Source organism: Macrobrachium rosenbergii, chromosome 3 (genome assembly GCF_040412425.1).
Source record: "Macrobrachium rosenbergii isolate ZJJX-2024 chromosome 3, ASM4041242v1, whole genome shotgun sequence".
NCBI classification, from domain to species: Eukaryota; Metazoa; Arthropoda; class Malacostraca; order Decapoda; family Palaemonidae; genus Macrobrachium; species Macrobrachium rosenbergii.
The window spans coordinates 64,146,867-64,167,113 of NC_089743.1; the positions used below are offsets into that span (position 1 = coordinate 64,146,867).

Sequence of the window (20,247 nt, forward strand, 5' to 3'; positions counted from 1 at the left end):
GGCGAGGAATTTCAGATAATTTTTCAAAACGATTAATGATTGGCTTATATTAGCCGTCTTGAAATTAGCGTAGTTTGTTTTATTTGGCTGACGTCACAAACACACAAACGCTTATATTGACAGGCACAGATAAAAAGATCAAATATTCAGGAATATAAGATGTTGAATTTAGGAATGTAGATAATAGTGCGTTATATTTTATTTTAACCGTCAGGTCGCGCGCGAAAACGAGAATCCGACGGCCACAGGCAGATGCAATAGTTAAGTGTTGCATGACATACGACTATGCGAGCTTAAACCTTGTAGTACGTGTTATCGCAATTCAAAACAATTATGAGTTTTTTGTAAGTTTTAACATGCAAATGTAGACATTTTATGAGTGAGGTTAGTAGTTCATCGTGGACGGGGCTGACTAAAATATGAAATAGGCCTAGAATGAAATGAAAGTTATGGCGAGGTTATTCAGTGAGTGAATGAATGAATGAATGAATGAAGTTGGATTGAAAGTCCTATTCATGCAACCCGTGATGAGCACTATATTTCCTAACTTCCGTTCCTCCATAACAAAAAGAGCGCTGGAAGGTAACACAATACTTTATGCAAATGAAGAGGGTTATTACATAAAAATTAAAAAATTGAAATTAGACATTTTTGCGCGGGTGTGTGTATATAAATGCGTGTGTTTCTGTTCTGCAGTAGTGCATTACATTTTAATATTGTGGTTATTACTAAGTCAAAAGTGACCAATAGGTTCTCTCTCTCTCTCTCTCTCTCTCTCTCTCTCTCTCTCTCTCTCTCTCTCTCTCTCTCTCTCTATATATATATATATATATATATATATATATATATATATATATATATATATATATATATATATATATATATTATACATGTGTGTGTGTTTATTCCTACACTCGATAATTGAGTATGATATATATATATATATATATATATATATATATATATATATATATATATATATTTATATATATACTGTATATATATGTGTGTGCGTGTGTATGTGTGTGGTGTGTGTGCGTGTTACGTTTGTGTGTGTAGTTGGGTGAAAATACGATAATCAATACATACATCACAAACAACTATCATATGAAAAAACATCTCATTGATAATCCGTACTGATCCTCTATATGAGTGCTGCCATATTGCGACAAGAGTCTCCCGCCTTTTGCCAGACACAGTGTCCCACAGTCAAGGCCTTTCGGAGGGAAGAGCGGCGCGTACCATCGATCTCCTATATGGGCGCATGTACGAGAAAACTCATTGTTGCAAATGGTGTATTTTTCTTCCTTGTTTTGTTTTTTAATTTGTTTTAAAAGGTAGTTTTAATATATATATATATATATATATATATATATATATATATATATATATATATATATATATATATATATATATATAGAAGCTTAGACTGAATGTAGTAACAGTGACTGAAATTGTAGCGAATATAGACTTTTGAAACGTTCCAGTGAGACTAAATCTAGTTTTTGTTCAAGACGTACAAAAGACAAGTCAAAGCTTGCAGTGTAAGACTTCCATGACGAAAAGAAGGAGAAGAAGGAGAGGAGGAGGAGGAGAGGAAAGATTTGTCATGAATGTAAATCGTAAATATCATTGGTTTTTCCTTTCATGGTAGTTTTCTAATCACGCGATTTGAGGACTGAAAGCGAGACGAACATATACAGTATATGAATATTTTTAGCTGCATCGACATAGCGATAAGTTTACTCAAGAAGTCATTTTAGTTCTCACTTTCCTTTCCTTTTTGTGTAGAATAAAGTTAAATTGTTTAATGCTCAACGAGCGAAGCTTCTTTGTCAACAATGTAAGATAGACTCATGAAGAATGAAAGAAGTTATGTTGAGGATCTCTCTCTCTCTCTCTCTCTCTCTCTCTCTCTCTCTCTCTCTCTCTCTCTCTCTCTCTCTCCAAATTTATTGAACTAAACTAATTTTTTTGTTAACAACACGTCGTCTCCTTTCTTTCCATGTGACCAGATTATATAAAAATTCTCACGTCAATTACTTGCGGTTACTAACGATTTTGTCTTTTCATAAAACATTTCAAATCTCTCTCTCTCTCTCTCTCTCTCTCTCTCTCTCTCTCTCTCTCTCTCTCTCTCTCTCTCTCTCATTTGCATTCAACATCCGTACTTCACTTTGATAATCAGAAGTTTACAAAACAATACTTTCTTGCTACGCAGCCTTTTGCTTTTTACAAGTAAAGTTATAGTGCCCAGTAATTCTTATGGTCTCGTCGGTTACCTTTACCCATATACAAAGAGCAATTACTCTTCATACATATACATACATACATACATTTGCATTTACACACGTATACATAAATATGTATATATAATATAAATATAATTATACTGTATATGTATACACACACACACACACACACACACACACACACACACACATATATATATATATATATATATATATATATATATATATATATATATATATATATATATATATATATATATATATATATATATATCGAAAGTGGTTTCAAATCCCAAACGAAAAACAGTGCGTCTTCATTTGTTTCTCATCTGGATTTAAAACTTGCCATGATAATCATATACAGAAAAAAAAATGCAAGGAAATCACAAAGTTGAGAGGCTATTTTGAATATTTAGAATACAAACACACACATATATATATATATATATATATATATATATATATATATATATATATATATATATATATATATATATATATATATATATATATATATATAATTTAGCAAAATAGATGAGAATAAAAGGTATACCTATCCCTACATAAAGGTAATGCCGGTATATAATTCCCATTTTGCATATTCACTACGTAATTACAGTACCTCAATCAATGCCTAGTCTTTGACATTTTCTGTGCCACCGGCTCATGCGCCTTATCTATTCACGTAAAGTTGATTTTAGGTCATAGTTTATGCTTTTGTCATTTGGAAGGATATTCTCTTACATTTGTTAATGGTTGGTTTTATTTTATCTGGAGAGAGAGAGAGAGAGAGAGAGAGAGAGAGAGATATGAAACTGTCGTGCTGTTACATTTTTCACTGTCAATGAATTCTGTGAGAAGACATGAAAGCATAAACGCAGGAGAATATTATTTAGTACCAACGTAGATTATATATATATATATATATATATATATATATATATATATATATATATATATATATATATATATATATATATATATAATTCTATTCAACATTAAGCTGTTCCCTTAGGAGAGATTGTCTCCCGAGGAAAGAACAAAACAATGTGCGTTGTAACATTCATTTTTTCACACCATAAAAACTGAAACATTGTCAATTTTCTCTGCAGAGAGCATCCCCAGTATACACACACACATATATATATTCTATATTTATTTATTATTTATAAATATATACCATTTTCATTATTCAACACCATTTTAGAATAATACCAGAATTTGTAAACATATAATTAAATCCAAGCGATCATCTACAAAGAAACGCTCATATTTCCTCGTTTTTCAAATTATTATTATTATTGTTTTTTCAACAGATGAACCCTATTAGTATGGAACAGGCCTGCAGGGCCACAGACTTTAATTCAGTCTTCCAAAGACTGTGGTGTTCGTTTGAAAGAGATTACAGACGATAATACGAAATACAGGTAGACGAGATTAGTTATTAGAAAACAAAGATAAATGGATGAATTAATAGATAAATAGATGAAAATGTAAGTAAATTATCAAAAGTACAAGGAGAATTGTTTTAGGGAGGTCATGTATTGCACTTTCCCGCAATTTTGGGGGTCCTAATTGTATAAATACGAAATATATATATAAGAAAATTCTCCAAACTCTTTCAGGATCTCCGAAAATGGTCCTGAAGTTGAAATGGAGGAAGTTCCCGGCCCTGTTATTCACAGTCCTCGTCAGCTGCACATTGATCCACACAGCTGGTCGAATCTGGCACCCGTCTGCATACCTGTGGACTTCCTTCCAGCCGTACCTGGTGCAGGTGACCTCCACGGCAGATCAGGCCCACAACAAGCTGAAGGATTCGTCATCCGACGTGGAATACGATTATTCGGATGGGTCCTCAAATAAGGGTAAGCATGTTCGCTCATTTTGGGTACACGCGCAGTTGAAAATAATTCTAGGACAGTACACACATACGCGCACACATATGTATGTACTAAAGTACTTTCGTAAATTCATAGATACATTTGTAGTGGTAATGCATTGATTCGTGTCTTATTCTTGAACGGTTCACACACACATACAACATATATATATATATATATATATATATATATATATATATATATATATATATATATATATATATATATATATATATCTTCTTTCTTCTTCTTTTAACGTGCTTTTATTCCCATTTTTGTATGGGGTAAGCACGATGCCTTCTTTTGAAGGACTTTTTGATTTGGCTTTGGGGTAGACCTGTGGTCTCGATCGGCTGCCCTGCCTGACATCGCTTAGACCCCGGTACGTATGTTTCATGTATCATACCCGACCCAACGCCCTTTCTTTATATATATATATATATATATATATATATATATATATATATATATATATATATATATATATATATATAAGCTCATATTTAAGAACCCAAGAACTATTGGCGGTATGTTTCTTCACAAAGAAAAGCTGCCCCTTTAATGCAGTCCGGTGTTTATTTATTTACTTGCTGTCAATGCCATTGTCAGACATACGTGGGGAACACGCCGACTGCTTAAGTCAGATGTGACGCCCATATTGGCGTTAGCTTTCGCGCTGGGTGCAAGTTGTCCAATCCTGAAACATCAAATATTAGAAACCATATAAAACTATGCAAAAGTAAAATAAACTATAATGATTTTAAGATTATAATAACCAGCCAACACGAACACCACCTCCCTCTTCTTGAATCGTTAGCGATCTAGAAGCTGGTTCCCGTTTTGAACAATTATTCCTCGTCCACGCCCCTGTGTATAGCCTAAACCACCCTACCTTATATATGTTCACTGCTTTTTCATGAAGCATCTGAACTTCGAGGAATAAGTATTCTAGTTTTTCCTCTTTTTTGAACAGTTTTATTTTAGGTTTACCTTTTGTATTGATGTTTTACTTTATCATAATTTATTTGTACGTACATACTAACATTTCCTGCTGCATTTGTATACTTTACTTCGTATTTTTAGCCTTGAGGATGAGACAAGGATCTCTCGAAACGTAGGCCATGATGAGTAAAGGAAAACCATGTACCAAGCTGTCTGCTTTAGTACCTTCTTGCGTATATATATATATATATATATATATATATATATATATATATATATATATATATATATATATATATATATATATATATATATGTATATATATATATATGTATTTACGAAAGTCATGAAAACATCAATTACAACTATATTGTATCGATTCATGTCTTTTTCATCATATGTGTGTATTTCATTCGACACTTTTGACCACATAACAATATCTGTTTGCAAGCCGAAATTAAAGCAAAGGGAATATCTTCCGTTAGCTGAAGCTCAAGTAACATAATAAGTAAAAAATTTTCCCGTTTGAAAATGATAAGATACTAAACATTACTGTGAATAAAGCGTAGAAGCCTATTAGTTACAGATACACTAACAAATAAATAATTATAGAATAAAACATATTGACGTAATAGGAGTTTGCCAGAAAAAAAAATGAGCACAACAGGCATATCAGCAACAGACTATGACTGTTCGATTTAGACAAAGAAAAAAAAAAAAGTCGGAATATACGAGCTATAGCTGACCCCCTTTAGCTGAACCGTTAAAAGCTATTGGTAAAGTCGATTAAGCCGTGCTCTACTACATCGACCGCAACAATTTAAATTTTTGGTCTTGTAAGGTCCCGAAGACCGATGAAGTTAGCCTTTGTGAACTTGTCGAGGATTGATTTAAGTTCGTCAGTAACTGAACTTTTTAGTTTAGAATCATTACTGCTAAATAGAAACTCACAGACACTAATGAGACGCCCGTTGGCGCTTGAATTCGATTACCCTGTTAGTACTAAAATATTATATTTATAAACCAGTCGCGTTCCTTCCTGATTCCCTGCTATCCAGTTTCTCTCTCTCTCTCTCTCTCTCTCTCTCTCTCTCTCTCTCTCTCTCTCTCATCGATCTTTCACATAATAGCCCGTCCAAAGGAGGCAAAGCACGCGATTTTCTTGGTGAAACGCGTTCGTGCGCAAAGCTTCGTTTTACTGATCTGGAAACTGAGTTTCAAGCACGAAGAGACTTGGTCACTAATTATAATGCAGGGAAACTTTAAATACACACACACACACATACATATATACATAAATTTCACTGGGCGTGATAGAGCATTAATATTTACTTGTCTGCTACACATACGTGACTAAGCAATTTCTTGGAATTTCAGTTTGAGTCACTTTGCATGCAAAGAGAGAGAGAGAGAGAGAGAGAGAGAGAGAGAGAGAGAGAGAGAGAGAGTGAGAGAGAGAGCAATAATCATTCAGGTAACATGGTACCACTGCAGGTTATAAAAAAAAAACAGGTATTCTTGAAGTGTTGCCTAGTTCTGTATCTAATTATAATGCGGGGCAGCTTGAAATACATACACACGCACGCACGCACACACATATATATGTATATATACAGTATATATATATATATATATATATATATATATATATATATATATATATATATATATATATATATATATATATATATATGACTTTTATCACATCACCGTGATTCATATATACAATCAGTAAAGCTACAAACGTCCTTTAATATCAATTCGCTCTACCTCGGAAATAATATATTTTTCATATATGTTACCGAAGGAATTTTTAGTTGATAACGACGAACTTATTATCAACTAAAATTCCTTCGGTAACATATATGAAAATATATTGTTTCGAGGTAGAGCGAATTGATATTAAAGGACGTTTGAAGCATTGATTATATATATATATATATATATATATATATATATATATAAATATATATATATATATATATATATATATATATATATATATATATATATATATATATATATATATCTTCAAACATAGTGCTATAGGGTTATGTTTACAAGTCTGCTGCACGAACGTGAGTAAACAGTAAACAGTTTCTGGGAAACTTCATTATGAGTCATTTTGCATGCAATTGAGAGAGAGAGAGAGAGAGAGAGCAATAATCATTCAGGTAACATGTTATGAACAAAAACTGGGATTCATGAAGTTGCCTACTAGTAGTGTATTTAAAAAAGACAGCGAAAATTACTCGTGACAGTATCTTTCATTTTCTGCTCTTCTTCCAGAAGTTATTCCGAGGGCCAAAAAATATTCAATGTACTGGCCATCCCAACGAAACAGCCATCATTGGTCTAGAAGATTCGTCGATGACTCTCCGATTGTGTACGTTCCCACTGAGAGACCTTTCCAGCCTTCCACCACCGAGGAGAGTTCTTTGTACGCGCCACTAGAGAAATTCAAGAGCTTTCTAGCCCTACCAAAATCATTTGGAAGCCTCTTTGATTCCTCTGTAAATAAAGAACAGACACCCAGCCCTTTTCCGGAGTTCTTGAAGGTCAATTATTCAAAGGAAGAGCTGAAGGCTTTCCCTCCCGTCAGCATCTCAATACAGGTTAGTGGCGATGACGAAGACTATACCTTCAGTAGTGTCAACGAAGAGGTCGACACCGTCGACATCAAACCGACTGCAAAGAACGTCACACCTTCAAATGCTCGACTTCTGATCTACAACCGAGTTCCTAAATGCGGGTCGACTACTTTCAATTCCATTTTAGACAGGTACGCTGACTTCTCAATCGTTTGTATAGTACTATCATAAGACCTGTTGGCTAATATTGTGGTTTGCATTGCTACGTGGCTGCTCACGAGGCCTTCTGATATGATATACATAAATTATTTACTGATCTGCATACATATGCGTTAATGTTTGTCTAGCACACACACACACACAGACACTCATATATACACGTGTTAAAATCACTAGTCTCACAATTAGATATCCCGAGTAAACTCGTACACAATATGCTCGTTAATAAACTTACTAGACAAGACTAGTTTAACGAGACTACTGTAACACAAGAAACAAGAAGTTAAACGAGTAACCAAAATTCTTTCAAGTAGGAGTTTTGATTTTCACAGTTTTTTGAGTTTTGACAATCGAAAAATTTAATTAGCTTCAAAAGCAAACAGGTTCAGCCACACGTATAACATGACAGTATATATGTTCATATTGTTCATACATGTAATACAGTATCCTATTGCCTTGCTTTAGCCGAACTCACTGTTTACTATGAAAAGCCCATCCGTAAAAAGTGTTTTATTTTAGTCTTTTTGTAATTAACTACTGTCAGGCGATTAATGTATATGTTAGATGTGCTTGCCAGAAATTAGAATTTCAACTAGAAACTGTAGCGTATGCATGTTGCTATTTAGTCTAATCATACAGTCGCTGCACACCTCTAGTATGGAGTTGATCTTTGAGTAAATATTTTGCCTTTAAAATTCGTGTGATACTGATGCCCCTTGATAATTAGCAACCTTTATTGATTCTTATGCATTTATTTGCTTTATCGGCTTGTTTACCTATCCAAATTCCCATTTCTTTCTCGAATGGCTTCGTATTATGATTTGTTATTGGAGACTTACTAGTATGAATATAAATAGTCTTTGGTAATTCGTAACTCACACTGTTTTCTTATTATTATCTTTATATACCCCATTGTAATCAGAATTCTTTCAGATTTTACAAATAAAGTGAATTCGTCTGAAATTTACGATAAAGACCTGATGACATGAGCGCAGATAGAATCTCACCATTTAAAGATAAACAAATATAAAGCGTGATCAAGATAGTGGGGTAGTACTGTCAGTGCAACTCATGCGGTGCGCTGTAGGTGTTATTTAGGGTTCTTTGTAGCGTCCCTTCGGCCCCTAGCTGCAACCCCTTTCATTTCTTTTACTGTACCTCCGTTCATATTCGCTTTCTTCCGTCTTACTTTACACCCTCTCTAAACAATTGCTTCATAGTGCAACTGCGAGGTTTTCCTCCTGTTACACCTTTCCAACCTTTCTAATCTCAATTTTCCTTTCAGCGCTGCATGAATGACCTCATAGGTCCCAGGGGTTGGTCTTTGGCCAAAATTTTATAATCCTTTCCTTCTCACTCGAACGGGCCTGTAAGTCAGTTGGAATTGACCCTAATATCTGATTTCAGACTGTGTAAGATGAACTTCTTGCGATGTGAACATTCCACCGTTTACGACAAGCACTGGATTGACACCGCAAGCAGGCGAAAGTTACTACATCGCGCTATGTACGGTCACAAGATGATTAGGTCTAAAATCTTCGAGCGACACATTTATTTTTTCAACGTCACAAGGTAATGCTCTGAAAAACAAATCATGATATAAAAGACATATTTTGAACTGACACAATCTCAGAACGAAAGTTTATATGTTGTTTATTTAAATTGATCACTGGCATTGATAATCAGATAAAAAATTAATGTTGCAGAGTGAATTGTACATTATGTTAATTTCATATTTAAAAACGTCACTATTGATACCCTACATTGTTACAGTTAAGAAATGCAGAACTTTTTAAAAGTTCATGTTGACAGGAAGACAAACCTTTACATAATTACAAAATATAGAGTAAATTTACAAGTATTTGATCCAGTCATACTTACGTCAACCCGTTGACCGCAATACACTAACCAGTGTCTTTTACAACATCCAACTATCCAGACTGGGTTTACCGAGGGCGGCTTGGATCAACTTGGTGAGAGAGCCCGTCTCTAGATACATAAGTAACTTCTATTACATAAGAAAAAGATCCAGATGGAATAGTACGAAGTAAGAATCGCCTCTTAAAAGCACCAAATTGGACCAGTCCAAGAATTTCCGAAAGTCTGCACACGTCTTGTCTTTTTCTATCGCTGCTTAAGAATTACAGGACTCTGCTAGCTAGCGCAGACCACACAATTTTTGCTTTTTGATTTCAGCTTAACAAATCTCAACTCGCTAAACGAACCATACACGTGCTTATTTTAAAAGTATGCGTGGGAAAAGCAAAGTCACAAGATGTCACTCCAGATGATTGTGAAATCTCATAATACCAGTGATGAGGCTTTTTTTCACAACCTGTTTTGCCAAAATAGTTTCACTATTCTCTCTAAGGAATGCTGGGAAAGATCGTATCCCTAATTTATTATACAGGGTTATGCATAAGTTTCACTGAAACATGAGTTTTGGACTTGATTTGAGCACCCAGTGCTTGTTGTAAGACTGCACGCTTTCCTATTTCACAAGTATATATCCTCTAAAGTTCTACTCAAAATTCTATTGTTTCTTTTCTTTCTTCTTCTTTTCGTCACTGACATTTATGCTAGCACTTACTTTTGTCTTTCATATATTGACAGTTTAACTGGTTCTACTTTACTCATCTATTTCTTCTTCATTTGCAACCTTTGCCAGTAGCCCAGTTCTTTTTTGTCATTTTATTCAACTTGATGTCATTCACATAGATCTGAATGACAAATTCAAGTTTTTTTAAATATAAGATTCTTGAAATTACAGAAATGCAAACATGCACATATGCCAGTAGGTTAAATGTGGAATCGAGCAAGTGCATAAGATAGAATTTTATTACCTTTTAATTACAGGATGCTTAAGAGCAGGACCCCGTGCTATCGTGCAAGTACATGCGATAGAATTTTATTACCTTTTAATTACAAGATACTTAAGAGCAGGACCCCATGCCAGCACAGGGCTGGCTTAATCTAATAGACACATTACCATTTGAGCCTGGCCAACTGTGAAATTCAGGGTGTGAATTTTAAAGGCTGTAGTTTCCTCTTTAGAAAAGGCCTTTCACCTCATGTTGGACTTGTTTTATCTTCATTTGGGAGGGAACCGGTCTATAATCCTTTAAGAGTCAGGAAAGGTTTCTTTCCAGACAAAAATAATAACGATAATAGATAATTTCTTGAGCTTATAATTCAGACAGTATTCCACATTTTACGAACGAACACTTTAGTCTTCAGTTTCTGCTATATCATTCTACTAGATTGTGATTCAAGTTAGGTTTTTTTTTCAACTACAGTCTCCTACCAGTCCCTCGAAATTATGGTGCAGTATTGTACAAAAACCGTTAAACTTTGTCTTTGAACACTAGAAGCCTCGTCTCTATTTCTAATTTTCGCCTTAATGGTATAACTTTTTTTTTTTTTTAACTCGGTGTGGTATTTCAAAGGCCAAGGTTTGATACACGCACACATACATATACATATATATATACACACATACATATACTGTATATATACATATATACAAATGTACTGTATATATATATATATATATATATATATATATATATATATATATATATATATATATATATATATATATATATATATATTTATATATATACAGTATATATATATTTGCACAGTGTAGTCAGGAGGAGGTGACAGCTACGGCAAATACCTTTATTTTGCGTGTTATTTCTTTTAATTCCCTAAAACCAATTTACACTGAACAGTTCTAAAAATGTAGGCAAAAGTATTAGGTCAATTCTAAGAGGCGTATGTGCGTTTCATTTCATTTATTCGTGCATTGCTCTCAACACTGATATGCAAACATCCACGCATGGTTTTAAAACACAAGCACCTAAATAAACGAGCGCCTTTGTATGCATTTAATGTGAAGTGAATAGATACATTGCTAGGTTGTATTTTACACGAAATGCGCTGAATTCAGTTTTTCCTCCTTTTACATGAGTTGTTTTTATTTTGTAAACCTTCCACGTTTTGACAGTTCTTTCAAGAACCCTTTACGAAGCAGATTTATTGTTCTATTGTTATTCAGTTGTCTTTCGCATGTTTTTAGGAAAATATTTGTCAATATTCTGATGCAGAGCCTTTTCCTTTTAATAACAGCGTAAAGTCTAAAGGCTTCGAGAATAAAATATTCGAATATCACGACCTCAGTTACCTTAACTGACCCTGTCAGAAATTTTTCATGAATTTTGTTATAAAACCTGCGTACACTTACCCCCATCCAAGTATAACATATTTCTTACCTATGAATGAATGAATGATTTTGAGCTGTCTGACATCGTGACAACTGTGTCATTGACGCCGATATCAATTAAATGAACAACATAGCTGCTATAAAAAACAATAAAAAGATAAAAGAAAAAGAATGAAATATATTTTTGGGAGAAGACCAGCGTCGATAATAAATCTAAAAATGCCACCGGCATCCTCTCCAAGGATCTTGGGAAGGATGAACCTGCCATCCCGACCCAGAGCCTCAGAGAGGTAACGGCTTCTAGTATCCCCAAGACTGGGACACTCAACCATCAAGTGTCTCACAGTAATTGCCTTCTTTAGGCCTAAGAGATATTAACAATTTTATCTCTTGACCAAAGACTGTCGACCGATCAGTTTGTTCATATACGTGAAGAGATAAATGGTCATTCGTCCTCATCCCAACGTAATATAAAATCTTGTAGTAACTCACCCTTAATCTCTAAACTGAAATTAAGATGCTCTTGACATTTAAAATCTTTGGTTTTCTTGTTCTGTATGAATTTTACGTCCAGCTTTGTATAGCGGTATGTCATTTGACACCTTTCAATAATACAATACTTGATGAAAACTTACCAATAGTTGCTGCTGTCAGTTTCATCTCTCTCTAGAACTTTATATATTTTTTATTCTATCCGTTCTTCTGTTGTAAATTATAACAAATGTGTTTGTACTACTTAGTTTTGAAATTAAAGTTGTAAATGTTGAGCTGGTACAGTTCTCCTAGGTACTCATGTATCATTGAATTAGCACCTTGAAGAAGAAGACCTTGATCATCCATGTACGTACATTCAGACATTTTATCCTCCATCTAATTTTCCCCATAGACTCGTACTAAGCATTCATGTCTTATTCAGAAAGTGCACAAAGGACAAAACAAAGAACAGGCGTGCACAAACACACTCAATGGGAGGTAAACTCTCTGTCTGTCTGTCTGTCTGTCTGTCTCTCTCCATATAATATATATATATATATATATATATATATATATATATATATATATATATATATATATATATATATATATATATATATATATATATATATATATATATATTCGCAGATTAATTCAAGAAAGGCATTTGCCCTCATTATCTTTCGTTTCTTCCGTAGACTACTCAAGAAACAAAAGTTTCCTCCACCATGGTGGTTCGATATGACTCTAGACGACTGCATCGAAGTGGGACGACCGGAATGCCACCCTTCGTCGCCACAGATGAATATGCAGTTGACATTCTTCTGCGGCCACCATCCCGAATGCAGGTATTACGACAGCCATCAGACTGAATGTGTATTCATTTGTGCTCAATGCCTTGACAGGTTTCTCTCATAGAACGGAAAAGAGTGAACGGGTGATTAAGTCCAAATGAATACTTTAGACCTAGCGCATGTTACAGCTTGTGCGTGATGCGTTATGCAAAGCGGGAGAAAATGCGCGCACACTAAAAGACTAAAAGAGAGAGAGAGAGAGAGAGAGAGAGAGAGAGTTTAAGCTTCTTATTTTGATATATGCACGTCTATAAAAGATACAAATTACATTTGTAAGAGTATGTGAAATTTGCCAATGTGACTTTTCAGCTGCTGCTTGTGAAACGGGCATGTCCCGTGCTTTTCCCCAAGTTCTGGCCAGAACTATGATCTTTATTAGATCTTTATTATTTTGCATTTTGTATTTTTAGTGAATGCTATATATTATATACAGCACTTATCACGGTGCAGTAATAACACAATTTTTTCTCCTTTTTACCAGAAAAGTAGGAAGTCGATGGGCCCTCTACAGAGCTAAAAGACATGCGGAGCAGTACTACAGTGTGGTGGGAATTCTCGAGGAATTTACGCTTTCTCTGTCTGTTCTCGAAGGATATCTCCCAAGATACTTTGGTAACGTCCACAATATACGACTCAGCTCAGGTATGTTTAATATGAAATAATTTTTCATACACTGAGAGAGAGAGAGAGAGAGAGAGACTTATTGGGACGCATTTCAAATGCTTCTGAATGCTTGATAAGGAAAGCTATCTACTAAATAATAACTAAATAACAATGACACTAGCGGGAAAAGATTTAGGGGGCGTAGGTCTACGTAAGCGCCCAAGAGTGCAAGTACGTCTCTAGTTGTCTGTTGACTCTCATCATTATGGCAGGTCTCGCTTGTGAATGCGTGCAAGCAGGTCTCGCTTGTGAATGCGTGCAAGCAGTCTCGCTTGTGAATGCGTGCAAGCAAATCCTGTCTTGGGCTTAATTGTGTGTTTAGTGTGCATGAGCCTTAACGGAGTACAGTGTCAAATTCGTACTCGTATATTATGCGGGAACTCTTGTGGGGAACCGATTCACTTTTTTAGATTTCAGCACAATTTACCAAGTAACTTTAATTCATCAGTTGGCTTGTTGAGTTCATGGGTCCATACCAGGCTTTCATACCCTTTAACACCTTGCCACACTTACAGACCACCCTTAGTTAAGAAAGAGCCCGTACTGACATTTGGCTGGATTAATATGAAGATGGATATATTTAAATATATCCACCTAGAACAAGAACTAGCAGATGTGTTCATCTGTGCGTGTGTGTGTGTGTATTCCTCATATCATTTATTTATGGTGAAAAATAAGCTATTTTATAAACTATACACATATGTAATATATATACATTATATATATATATATATATATATATATATATATATATATATATATATATATATATATATAAATATATATTTTTTTCATGATTTTGCCTTGTAATATGTATGTCTTTCTATAGTTTTGATATATTTACTCTTCTGTTTATCATGTGCTATGTGTAATAATAGTAGTTATTGAAATATTGTATGTAGTGTAATGTCAGATCTCAAAAGAGTTAGTGGTTTAGATAACCTAACAGCGTAATTTAGAATTAATAATATCTTTCTTGATAATAGCGTAGTAGCGGGAGAGAGAGATTCAAGTTTTAGACCAGATGTGCCATCTGTCATCAGTTCAGATAAGAGAGCTCTTTGTTTTGGGTTATGCGATGACAGGTCAGAATAACAATTGCTGATCTGCTCTGGAAACCAACTCGAGTTTTTTCATTTTCTTTTTAAAACATGCCAATCATATTTAGCCAGTTGCTGTCTGTTTTATCATGTAATGATTTCTGTAAAAGCTTTGTCTCATACGAGAAGATGGCGAGTGATTTCCCAGTGTTACATGTGTTCCACACGATTTTTTTTTGGTAAAAACGTGTACCTTTTGAGAGATATGAACAAGTAGTGCACTAAAGCACATGACAATTGCATCATGTTTAAGATTGCATTGCTCTGATCAAGTATTGTCCTGATTGCATTAAAAACATTTTGCTTCCTTCTTCTAGAACCTCTTGTATCTCGTTTCCAAAATGTCTTAATGATGTCTCTTGAGTGTTTCATGTGCTACTGGAATCCTCAGATTTATTCATTCTGATTTTCGAGACCAGTCAGATTAGTTCTCTCTCTCTCTCTCTTTCTTCAAAATAGAGAAGTTATTAACGTAGAATATTTGTGGTCACTAGTATTAAACTTAGCTTTTGAGATCTGAGCACATTAAAAGTGTAAAAATTTAGTAACGGTGCCCAAATAAAAAGTGTATTTTGTGAACCTAAAGCAGCTGCAAGTGATTTTACAAAGGTTTTCACAAGCTTGTTTAAGGTAAAGTGAATTTTACTTGTTATTACCATGGTATAATAAGATATATTAAGAGAATTTTCCCCTAAGTGAAATTATTATTGCTAAATCTTTTGTGTATTTTTGTGTGCTCTTGTGTTTGCAATCTCTTGATTTGTCACATTTTATATGTTGGTGATTTAACATTTATTAATTAGCATTTTAAATATTTCTTGATGATTTAAAATTGCATACTTAATTTAATTTTCATTTATTAAGATTTTCTTCTCAAATCTTGAGTAATATTTGATAGTTTAAATTTTGCTTGATTAATTTAATTTCTTGATAAGTTTAAGTTTTGTGATTTAGTTTTGTTGAATAATTTAACTCAAGAATTAATGAAATTTTTGTGTTGTTTTCAAGTAGTAGTATAATTTTCAGTTGTGAATTCTAATAAATTTTGAATAAAAAAAAATTAATTTTTGTATTTGTTTTTAAAAAACAGTGTTTCATTATTGACCACCAGTGGATAGGATTAACTGTGTGTGCATAAGGCAGAATGATAAGCATGTTTTGTTTCTTTAGTTTTGCTGAAGTGAATTAAGACCAGGGAAACAGTTAAAGTTGTGTGAGGGAGTGATGCCCTTTTACTATAGTATATTTCTTGTTTAATTGTTGATACTTCACACTAGTCTTGATAAACTTAGTTTGATTTTTCATGTGATTAATGAGCTTTTCAAGGGATCACTGTTACTTTTAGAGTAATCAGTCGTAATTGTGAATATATTATATATATATATATATATATATATATATATATATATATATATATATATATATATATATATATTTATATATATGTATAACTGAATCACGAAAATATGGAACGTGATGAATATATAAATAAAGATAAAATATGGAAGGAAACAGAAACACTGGAGTATAAACCCTTTCCAAAATGTATAGATCTCTCTGGCGTGGTTGTCTGGTCTTCGCAGGTAAGGCATATATGCCAAATGTATAACAACAACAGCGAGATAAAATCATTTCTCCCATTACAGATATCAAATAAAACCTTTTTCGTTACGCAGAATTCCAAGTCTATTACATAGGTTCACGATTGATAATGTTTTTTTAAGCAATTACAAGAAACGAAATCAGAGTTTCTATCAATATCCAGTACCTCACACACGGATCACGTGCGTTTAAATCCACAGGTTAGATTTTCTTAGGAGCACTTTGGTGGACTGTATTATTAAGGCATTTCTCGTTTCTACAATACCTTGATTTCTTAACATCGTAGGTAAAGAATAAATTTAAGGAACAAATGAAATAAAGCATAACAGTAAGTTTGGCAAGAGAAAATAAACATTCGTATACAGACAGATCTCTGTCTCTCTCTCTTTAAGAAGGTTGATGGGCGCAAATTTCTCTTGGGAAAGGCAAGATGTAACTGTAGCTCGGTCAAGATTTTTGAGAGAGATGAAGCGTCGCAAGGAGTCAGGGCAGAAATTCGTGTATCTCGACGAAACTTGGGTCAATCAAAATTACACTGGGCTCAAGTGAAGTCTTATATGGCGAAAAAGAATACGTTCAAACTATTTTAGTGCAGGAAATCGAACAATGTCAAAACTGGAAGAATGCAGCGAGCACGTAGAGAAAATTCAAAAAGGATGCCCGGCAAGATGTGGCTGTAGACAAGTTGGTTGACAGTTTTGTCATCAACATAGCTGATAGCTCTGATGACTAGGAATAAATTTTATAAAAAAAAGGATTTAGGAAACCTCTCTCGAAAAACAAAACGCACCTTGACTTTTACCCAGTGGTGGTGTGGAAAAAAAGTTTGATTGAAAAAAGTAGTCTTTTAAAACTTAAGATGATCGTTACTCCTCGTTATAGATAATATATAGGCGACAAAGAAGTTTATTTTAATTCGACGAAAAATGAACAAGACAATTTCTATAGCATTAATTAAATACTTTTAAGTATCTAATTGTGTAATAATGATAAATGTACATCTATCTACAAGTACTGACAAAATAGATAAGACCCCTTCTTATATAGATAATAATAAACATGATCATATGTAAAAAAAAAAAAAAAAAGCCGTAAGATTTAGAAAGTACAACACAAGGGCGGAGTAGGAAGGAGATTAAAGTACCTGGAAATCAAAAGCCCCAAAAATCTTATAAGTATAGCCTCAGGGTTTGTCTAAGACATTTAAAGGTCTGTCACACACGTGTAAGCCTGTTTTTCGTAAAACTGGCAACAGGGCAGATCTTTAAAAGCCTCCAGAGAGATCTATTCGTCGTGGCAGAGTATAGTCATTTTTTACAAATAAAAATAAATGACAGATGGGGATTTAAACATACAATTGAAGAATTATAGAATGCCAAAACAGGATTAAATATAGAGGTTTTCAAAGGATTATACTCTTGCCACGACGAATAGATCTCTCTGGCGAGGCTTTTAAAGATCTGCCCTGTTGCCAGTTTTTAATTAGAGTTTAAATGTCTTCAGTGATTTTATTTTTTAGGTCATTCCTTCCTTGAACATTTTTCTAATACAAACTTAAAAGTATTTAATTAATGCTATAGAAATAGTGTATTTCATTGTGCATTTTTCCAAATAAACTTCTTGTTCATTATATACATGCCAGGCTAACAGATTATTATTTCAAATATTTCGAGAGAGGTTTCAGTCTGCTAATTATAATGTTGATGACAAAACTAGTGTCTTTTTGAATTTTTCTACGTGCTCGCTGCATTCTTCCAAAAAGGCCTTGCTACAGTTACATCTTGCCTCCCAGCACTCCAGTGTTTCCGTTTTTCGATGGATTTTATCTATATATATATATATATATATACGCATGGATCCGTGTGTGTGAGGTACTGCAACACCACCAAATATCTTATATATATATATCAATAAATATGTATACTTATAGGTTTTATTTATATCTGTAAAATTACTGTTGTTGTTATACATTTGGCATATTGCTTTATACTGGCATTTTGGAAAGGGTCTAATCAACCGTTCAAGGGCAGGGACAGGACAATTAAAAGATTAACAGGTTCGTGACTGATAAAAATTTTTAGTACAACACAATAATTTTTTTTTTTAATAATAACTTTTTGCAAGAGATTTTTACAAATAAAAAAAAAAATATATTAAACATACGGATATACAGAAAAATATAATCAAGTAGCTACCTTGTAATTAAGTCAGTGATTTTATCTTTTAGGTCATTCTTGAACATTTTCTAATACAGGCGTCCAAATAATACATGCCAGGGCTAAGATTATTATTATATTTCTTCAGTCTGCTAAGTAAAGGACTAGTGTCGAAAGGCCTTGCAGCACTCCAGTGTTTCCGTTTCCTTCGTGGATTTTATCTATCTATATATATATATATATATATATATATATATATATATATATATATATATATATATATATATATATGAAATTACAGTCCTAACTGAATTTATGTACCAAGGATCCAAAGTGATATTCAGTTATTTAATAAAATTTAAGATAAAAAAAAAAAGAGCTTTCACCCACTCTAAATGCTATAACGATAATTTCCTTTATTTAACGTGAAAATCATTGCATATATATATATATATATATATATATATATATATATATATATATATATATATATATATATATATATATATATATATATATTATATATGTGTGTGGGTATTGAAGGTGTAAACATCTTTACTTTATTAGTTAGTAAGACTAACTCTGTTAATCTCAGGTGAGGTGAAGCTCAACACCAATAATTCTCCGTCCTCGAGGAAGCGCGTATCTCCAGCCACTCTAGAGACCCTCCAAAGTCTCCTGAAGGAAGATCTCGAGTTCTACGAATTCCTCCGGCAGCGCCTTCACCTCCAAGCCATGGCTCTCGGCATCTTGACCACCTGATCAGCTGCTGTGGTTTCATCTTTGTGTAAAAATTGCGCAGCATTTTTTGGCAAAGTGAAAAATTATTTTTTCATGGTAACTCCTTTGGTGATAATGTCTACCTCGTGATATCTTCAGCCTTCATCTGTTGTTATCATAAATGTTGTTTTAGGGAAGTGTTCACATTGCACTAAATCGTATTATAAACGCACGTCGGTAACTTATCGCATACAAATCACAAACAGGTTCAGTGCAAGGCAACAACTTATTGGTAATCGTAACCACTGCTTCTCTACCGCTTTCCAGCATCTGCCAGAATTTTTTTTTTTTCCGCATAAGGTCGTTGACTTCTTTTCAACTTGTTTGTGATAGTATGTGATACGTCTCCGACGTGCGTTGATGACATGCTTTACTGCTGTGTGACAGTGATGCGAAAGGGACCACCCATAGAATATGTAAGGAGGTTTTGGGAACGGTATTTTGGGAGTCTTTTTCTGTGATTTCTTAGACCATTGTCTGATATCGTTTTAAGTTTTGCCTCTCGA

General features: G+C 33.7%; 1 protein-coding gene across 2 annotated transcripts in view; it reads left to right on the top strand.

Moving 5' to 3' along the window:
* Window positions 1-20,247, top strand: part of LOC136856622 (uronyl 2-sulfotransferase-like) — a 33,119-nt gene that overhangs the window by 12,588 nt on the left and 284 nt on the right. For both annotated transcript variants that reach the window (XM_067134567.1, XM_067134574.1), the window contains 6 exons: window positions 3,878-4,120; window positions 7,367-7,859; window positions 9,295-9,459; window positions 13,285-13,434; window positions 13,922-14,082; window positions 19,557-20,247. The exon at window positions 19,557-20,247 is cut by the window's right edge and continues 284 nt beyond it. In XM_067134567.1, coding sequence (XP_066990668.1) covers window positions 3,878-4,120; window positions 7,367-7,859; window positions 9,295-9,459; window positions 13,285-13,434; window positions 13,922-14,082; window positions 19,557-19,723 — 1,379 coding nt within the window. In that variant the 3' untranslated portion in view covers window positions 19,724-20,247. The remainder of the gene's footprint in view (window positions 1-3,877; window positions 4,121-7,366; window positions 7,860-9,294; window positions 9,460-13,284; window positions 13,435-13,921; window positions 14,083-19,556) is intronic.